Source organism: Phoca vitulina, unplaced genomic scaffold, assembly GCF_004348235.1.
Source record: "Phoca vitulina isolate PV1807 unplaced genomic scaffold, GSC_HSeal_1.0 scaffold106, whole genome shotgun sequence".
Taxonomy (NCBI): Eukaryota; Metazoa; Chordata; class Mammalia; order Carnivora; family Phocidae; genus Phoca; species Phoca vitulina.
Window position 1 is genome coordinate 1017865 of NW_022589809.1, and position 7715 is coordinate 1025579.

Sequence of the window (7715 nt, forward strand, 5' to 3'; positions counted from 1 at the left end):
GTATGCGTGCGTGTGCGGGGGTGTGCGTGTGCGGGGTGTGCGTGTGCAGGGGTGTGCGTGTGTGTGCCTGCTGCTGGGAGGGGCTCCTAGGGTCTCGGAGACCCGTACTGATTGCTCCTGTGGATTGTTCGCTGCTTGCGCTGGGCTTGTTGCCCTAGGACCCCTCCCAGTCTGGGACCCTCCCCTCCGTGCCTTCCGTCCGCGGGTTGGGGGGTCTGCGTGCTGAGGGTGGTCACGGCTTGAGGCGTACCCAGCTCCGCTCGGCCGGGATTTGGCTCTGAAACAACAAGACGCTGAGTGTTGCTGTCTGAGAACAGGGAGGGATGCTGGGTCTCCTAGCGGTTGGTGGCCCGTGGCCCCTGAGCAGGGAGGGGCTGCGCGGCCCGCGGGGCCACATGCAGGCTGCTCCCAGCCTGGTCGCTGTACGGCCGCACCGAGCCAGCCTGTCCTCTGGCTCCGCGTGCTTCCTCTGCGGGCCGGTGTTGGCCTGTGTGCCCTCCCGCGGGCTGAGCTCTGCTGGGGCCTCAGGCCCTGAAGCAGCACCAGGTCTGTGCCAGGCGCTGTGTGTGCATCCTGGGCTGACGACACCCCCGCGGGGCCTGCTAAGACAGCAGGACCCTCTGCCGGTCCTGGAGGGGCTCCCTGGCTTGGAACGCCTGCCTGCTCCCCGCGTGCGCACGTGGCCTTCCCTCTGTCGGAGACAGGTCGTGCCGTCCCGCCTCTCCTTGCCTTGTGAGTGCTCAGCCAGCAGGGGGGTCCCACCGTCAGGACTGCGTCTAGGCCCAGCTGCCCCCCAAAGTCCGCCCTGCCTGAGGCCCTCACGCGCGTTAGGGCTTCCGGGCTGGTCCCTGCACCTCACCGAGCTTGCCCTCCCTGGGAATCTCCTCGAAATTCTCAGTTATGGGCCTGGATCTTTTGCCTCTTATGTATTTGCACACAGTTCCTCCACTTCTTTTAGAGTTTGTATGTCAACCCATTTTTTTCCTACATTGTATTTTTTCTTAAAGATTTTATTTATTTGAGAGCGCACACAAGCAGGGGGAGAGGCAGAGGGAGAGGGAGAAGCAGGCTTCCCGCCGAGCAGGGAGCCCGATGCGAGGCTCGATCCCAGGACCCTGGATCACGACCTGAGCCGAAGGTAGACACTTAACCGACTGAGCCACCCAGGAAAGCCTTTCTACATTTTAAAAATGTGGATTTTTTCATCCTTTCCTTTCAGGTTTACGTCTTGTAAGAAAGGCTCCCCATTCCAACAGGACAAGCATGTATTTCTTAGGATGCCTGGGTTTTTATTTATTTGTTTATGGTCACGTCTGGCTGCCCGCCCTCGCCGTGATTCAGCCCCCCATCCGGCGAGCGCTGCGTTTGCAGGCCACAGGTGCCCTTCCCGAGGCAGGAGCCCCCAGCACACCCCACAGGCTGGCTTTTCCCACCTGCAGCTTGCCGAGCTCGGGCTCCGTCTCCATCTCCTGAAGCCCAGGGCAGCATTGCCTCTCAGAGGGAACGGTCTTGGCCAGCGGTGGAGTCACTCCTGAGGGTTAAATAGTTCACGTAAGAGCACCTGGACCAGTAATCCTGTAATCCTGCCCACCCCTGCACTCACCCTGAGTGACTCCTCCGTGCCCGGCACCGAGCTCTGATGGAGGGCATGTCGCCCTGCAGGCATTATGTTAGTCTCCTAGGGCTGCTCCCCAAACACCAGAGACGGATGCATGACAAGCAGCAGACACCGATTTTCTCAGAAATCTCAGGGCTCGAAGCGTAGGCTGCAGGCGGGCAGCATGGTGTCCTTCCCCTGAGGCCTCCCTTTTGGCCTGTGGACGGAGGTCTCCCCGCGTCTGCACATGGCCCGTCTCCGGATGTCGGTGCCCCGATCTCTTCTTAGAAGGACACCTGCTGGAGGAGGGCCTGCCCTGATGACCTCATTTTAACCTCTTTACCCCTTGAAATGCCTCATCTCCAAATACAGTCGCCTTCGAGGTACCGGGCTTAGGACTTCAACATACGAATTTTTCAGGGGATGCATCTCAGCTCGTTGCGTTCCACCCTCAGGTGCCCCAAAGCTCCTGTCCTCTTCACGTAGCTTCACGCAGACACTCAGCCTCTCCACACATCCCTCAGTGTTCCAGCATCTGCCCTGTATCCAGCATCTCACCTAAACATCCTGTAGAGTGGGCATAGGGGACACCCAGGCGTGTTCCTCTCCACCTGCGAACCTGCGGGACCACACATCACGTTATGTGCCTCCCAAAATGCAGTGGTGGGACGGGCATAGAACGGACCTTCTCGTTCCAAAAGGGAGAAACTGGGGGCACCTGGGGGCTCAGTCGGTGAAGCGTCTGCCTTCGGCTCAGGTCGTGACCCCGGGGTCCCGGGATCGAGTCCCGCGTGGGGCTCCCTGCTCCGCGGGAGTCTGCCTCTCCCTCTGCCTCTGCCCCTGCTCGTGCTCTCTCTCTGTCAAATAAATAAATAAAATCTTCAAAAGGGAGAAACTGGGAAGAAGAAAGGCCGATGGCCCCCAAGCGAGGGTTGGAATTCAATGAGCCATGAGAATATGCGGCTTGCGGGGAACGGTGGGCTCAGGGCTCCGTCCCCGTCGGCCTGGCGTGCGGTGGGAGTCCGGCCTCCCGCAGGACGGCCTCTGCAGCCGGCCTGCCCTGGGCATCGAGGGTGAGGAGCTCTGCTGGCCTGTTGTGTAGAATGCCAGTGGCCTGCACCCCAAGGTTCATCCGTCTCTTGCCCTTCAGCCCCGGCTAGCTGTGTTTCCGCTCAGACACGAGTCTCAGAACCAGTGTTGGGCCCCGTGCAGTCCCCGGGAGTTCAGGCCGTCCGGCAGGAGGGTCCTCCAGGGTCTTTCCCGCCTCATCTCCGCTGCTTGACTGGATCCGGGCCTCACACCCCTGATCCCTTCACCTGGTGGTTCTCTAGCCTCTTGTGTGTGTTCTCTCCAGGGCACGCTTTGTCGCTTTCTCCCATGTGGGTGAAACTGGGAATTTTCCAGATACTCACATCTCCTCCCACCCTCCAGCCTCATATCGTGCTGAGCCCCCAACCCTTGTCTTCTGGGGAGCAGCTGTTCCCGTTGCTCTCGTTGCCTGCAGTCTCCTGCTCTGTGCGGCTTCCCGGTCTTCCTGCCCTGCTTCCGTCTCGGGCTCCACCTGCCCTCGGGCGCCCGAACCTCACAGAACTGCCCTCGGGCGCCCGAACCTCACAGAACTCTCCTTCCTCCAGAGATTGCATCCGGAACCACCCTATTCCTGCTTCTGTCTCCGGGGGTCTGGCACCACTAGTCCCCGTTCTAGACCCGAGTCCCACGTTTCGCAGAAGTGAGGAAACCGACCCAAGGGGGAGCTGTGTGGGGCCTGTGGGCTGGGACCTCAGGCCAGGCACCCCACTGGCCCCCACATCCCCCCCAGCATCATAGACTTGGGATTCACTGAGTCTGCTTCCGACTAGGTTATAAAGTCCAGATCCACTACCCAGCCGCGCTGGTGGGCCTCAGAGGGGAACGCGGGTGACCCGGGTGGTGGGGGTGGCCGGACAGCCCCGAGGTCAGCACAGCGAGGCGAGCTCCCTCTTCAGCCTTGAGCCCGGAGCGTGTCACCCAGGTTGGCTTGGTGTATAATTTGGCAAGTAACAGATCACGGGGTTGTGCCCGGAGCACATGGGGCTGTGGGCCTTCAGGCTCAGGCTGTGGTCGCCGAGCCTGCCCTGCCTTTCTCGGGGGTAGGGCCTTTCTCTCTGGGGTCTTTCAGGGGCCCGATGCGGGGTTAGGTAGGGCGCTGCTGCCTGATGGGTGCGTGGCCAGGACTTGACGCAGAGAGACCCGAAGTCGTTAGATTGGGGGGTCTCGGTGCCTAGAGAGGAGAAACAAGGAGCGGGGCTCGGGGCGAGGGCGGAGAGGACGAAGCCGAGCCTTGCCGAGTCGGGTTTGCAGGTGCGGGGCTGTGGCTGGCGCCGCCCGGCCGACCCTCCCCGGGGCTTTCCCGCAGCCGGAGCTGACGCGCTGACCCCAGAGAACGGCCTGGATGAGGAGGTGACCATCGAGATCGTCCTGTCCAGCTCCGGGGACGAGGACTCCCAGCTCGGCCCCTACTGCGCGGAGGAGCCGCGGAGCCTGCCCGCCTCCCGCCGGAGCGGCGGCGAGGCCGCGGGCGGGGTGCAGACGTCGTCCTCTAACAAGTCCTACGTGTGCCCGAACTGCGGGAAGATCTTCCGCTGGAGGGTCAACTTCATCCGACACCTGCGCAGCCGCAGGGAGCAGGAGCGGCCGCACGAGTGCTCGGTGTGCGGGGAGCTGTTCGGGGACAGCGAGGACCTGGACGGGCACCTGGAGAGCCACGAGGCGCAGAAACCGTTCCGCTGCGGCGCGTGCGGGAGGAGCTTCCGCCTCAACTCCCACCTGCTGTCGCACGGGCGCGCGCACCTGCACGCAGGCCGGCTGCCGCCGCTGCACAAGCGCGAGCCGGGCGGGGGTCCCGCGGGCGACGGCGCGGCCAAGCTCCGCTTCCAGTGCTGCGAGTGCGGCAAGGCCTTCCAGCGGCCCGACCACCTGGCGCGCCACCGCAGCAGCGTGCACGCCAAGGACCAGGCGCGGCCCTTCCAGTGCCGCTACTGCGTTAAGAGCTTCTCGCAGAACTGCGACCTCCTCCGCCACCAGCGTCTGCACATGAAGCGCCGCTCCAAGCAGGCTCTGAACTCCTACTGAGGGGGCCCGCGGGGGTGGCGCGCGTCCGCCCCGGAGCAGGGCGCATGTCCTCTCCGCCCCGGAGCAGGGCGCACTGCCATCCCCCCTTCCCCGGGCAGGGCGCACTGCCATCCCCCCTTCCCCAGGCAGGGCGCATCTCCCTGGAGCAGGGCGCACTGCCACCCCCCCTTCCCCGGGCAGGGCGCATCCCCCCGGAGCAGGGCGCGCGTCCCCCGCCCGGAGCAGGGCACACTCCCATCCACCCCTTCCCCGGGCAGGCGCATCTCCCCGGAGCAGGGCGCACTGCCACCCCCCCTTCCCCGGGCAGGACGCATCCCCTCGGAGCAAGGTGCACTCCCACCCACCCCCCTTCCCCAGGCAGGGCGCATGCCCCCGGAGCAGGGCACACTCCCACCCCCCCCCCCCCCAGCAGTGCGCATTCCCACCCACCCCCTTCCCTGGGCAGGGCGCAACCCCCAGGCAGGGCAGCATCCCTCCTCCCCACCCAGGGCAGGGCCAGACCCTCGGTACTGACTGGTCCCACCCTTCGCCCACCATGCACCTTCCCCAGGACAGAGTCACAATCCTCCTGCCCTTTGCTCTCAGGTAGAAACGAGGTAGTGGCCGATTGAGCATCTGTTGTCTCTGCTGTGCCAAAAAGCAGGGAGGGCTTGTCTCCACCAGCTTTGACTCTTCCATCTTTCCAGGTCTTCGAGAACCCCCTGCACTGCTTTCCAAGCAGGGAGGGACTGGGATGCTCCCCACCGTGGTGACCCCCCGGGGCCGTGTCCCTTGCCAACCAGTCTAAACACACGCCCATAAAGCCCTGTTCCACATCGTCCCTTCCCCCATCCTGAGGTTGGGAGTAACTGCACTTCTGTGTGACACCAAGAAGCTTCGGGGGTGGGGGTGGGCTGGGGGGAAGGCTGTGGGCAGGTGTCCCCCTGCGGCATGTGAGTGGCAGGGCCAAGCACCCCGAGCGTGTCCTGTCCTCAGAAGTCAGTCCCCCGTCACCATCTGGCCCATAGGAACAATCCGGTGTCATGAGGAGCCTTGGTGGGGGCCAACCGCTCCCTGCACAGGCAGAGGATCCTGCCCTTTTCTTTGCCATGGTGTCTGGTTATTAGGGAATGTGAGGCATCGAAGGCAAAGCCCACATTTTACACTGTTGGCACGCCCTCCCCAAAATGTGTCTATAACCTGGGAGGCCCTTCATAAATGGTCGCGGAGGGGGGAGTGTGGTCCCCATCCCACCGGGTCTGGGAACGGGGAGCTCAGCCCCCAGTGTTGTCCGGGCGACGTGGGCAGGGGACACGGCATTCCGTGAGCATTGACTCAGCCTGCTGGTCCTATTTGTTCACTAGGGTTGCTGTAAAAACGGATGGCGTAGACGTGTCCTCTGAGATCTGGAGGCGGGAGTCGGACATGGAGGTGCCCGCAGGGTTGGGTCCTTGAGAGGGAGTGTCTGTGTCCCGTGTCTGCTCTGGTGGGTGGTTGCAGGCAGTTGATACAACATGACTTGTGGAAGCATCACCCCATCCGTGCTTCGTCTTCACATGGTGTTGTGTGTGTCCGTCTCCATGTCTCCCTTGCTCCCAGGACACCAACCATATGTAAGACCTACCCTTCTGACTCCTGTCTGTTACCGTCTTCACTAATGACATCCGCCATGGCTGTATGTCCAAATAAAGTCACACTGACGTACCGGGGTTAGGACGTAAGCCTACAAGTTGTGGGCTTGGACACAGTTCAACCCACAATACCGGCCGGTCCCGCAAGGCTGCTGTCATTCCCAGGTCACGGGAGAATCCATACAGACTGGCCGGATTCAGGCCCAAGCTCCTGTTTCCAGGCTGGGTGTCCTGTATGGTTGTATGCCCGCGCCCCTCAGCTGCCCGTTCCCCTTGTCGGGTGACACTTCACTGCCACGTCGAGACACCACTCCCCCAAGCCCAGTGAGAGCGTTACGAGGTCCTACCGTCGAGCTCCGTAACTGCGTAGATGCATCCACCTACCCGGGGACAGTAAATGCAATAAAGCCGTTTGTCATACCCTCAACAGAAAACTGTTGGGGCTCTTTGTTTCTAAATAGTTTGCCTCTTGAAAGGGGAGAAGGAACCCCCAAAATCTTTTAAGCCTAAGAGTGGAAATTCTAAGTAGAAGCCCGACTCCCATCCACCTGAGCTCTTGCCCAAAGGTTCCGTTGGTGGTGAGTGTATTCACCCACCCACGTCAGAAATTTGCCTAAAAAGAGCATTGTTCAGCTCACCGGTGCATTTTATATGTAAAGTCAGGTCCTAAGTAAGAAACAAATGGAATGTAACGGGCTGTGCATTTCTTCGGGTGCCCATCAAATAATGTGCGGTGTCCTTGCATTCACTGACCCAGAGCTGACTGGGCGCCTGGGAAACCGGGAGCTGACGTTGACCCGGGAGACCGTCCTGGGCAATGTAGCTCAGGTCCCAGGTTCGTGCCACGCGTGAGAAGCCCGGGCTACCTGCACTGCGGAAAGCTCCAGAGAGGAGAGCAGGCCCCCTTGGTTCGTCCCTCCCTCTGTGGGGGCTGGGCCGGCAGGTGAGGGGTCCGCCTTGCCATGAGGTTCAGAGACCGCACATCTGAGGAACAGCTGCCCTCCCTGTTCCTCTCATCCCTTGGCATTGTTCCCACCAACTTAACAGGTGCATAATAAAAACTCACTGAATTAGCATTCGTGTTAGACTTAATTGTATTCAAAACCAAAGTAAAAGCACAGCCTGAGAGAGGTGGTCACTGGATTGGAGAGCTGGAGGTGCAAGGGTGGTGGAGACGGTCCTTCGGGACATCAGACATCGCCTTGGGAAACTTGGGTCTCAGCTTCAGTCGCCTGACCCTGTCTGGAAGAGAGAGGGTTTCCCTACACCGGGCGGAGCTTACGCACCTGGTCACAGTGATGAGGGAACGAGAGGCTCGCTGAGGACAGCAGAAGCTGACACCCCACAACCCCCCCACTTTGGGATATGTGTGACATTGCTCGGGCACTCCTGGGGGC

The 7715-nt window shown here is 61.7% G+C and overlaps 1 protein-coding gene across 2 annotated transcripts in view; it reads left to right on the top strand.

Annotated features, from left to right (window-relative positions):
• The window catches only part of ZNF496 (zinc finger protein 496), a 23413-nt gene extending 18330 nt beyond the window's left edge, over nt 1-5083 (top strand). The window contains exon 7 of one of the 2 annotated variants that reach the window (XM_032397918.1): nt 3993-5083. In XM_032397918.1, the coding sequence (XP_032253809.1) occupies nt 3993-4708 (716 nt within the window). In that variant the 3' untranslated portion in view covers nt 4709-5083. The remainder of the gene's footprint in view (nt 1-3992) is intronic. The other variant, XM_032397917.1, reaches the window with a different exon arrangement.
• Nucleotides 5084-7715: the final 2632 nt, after the last annotated feature.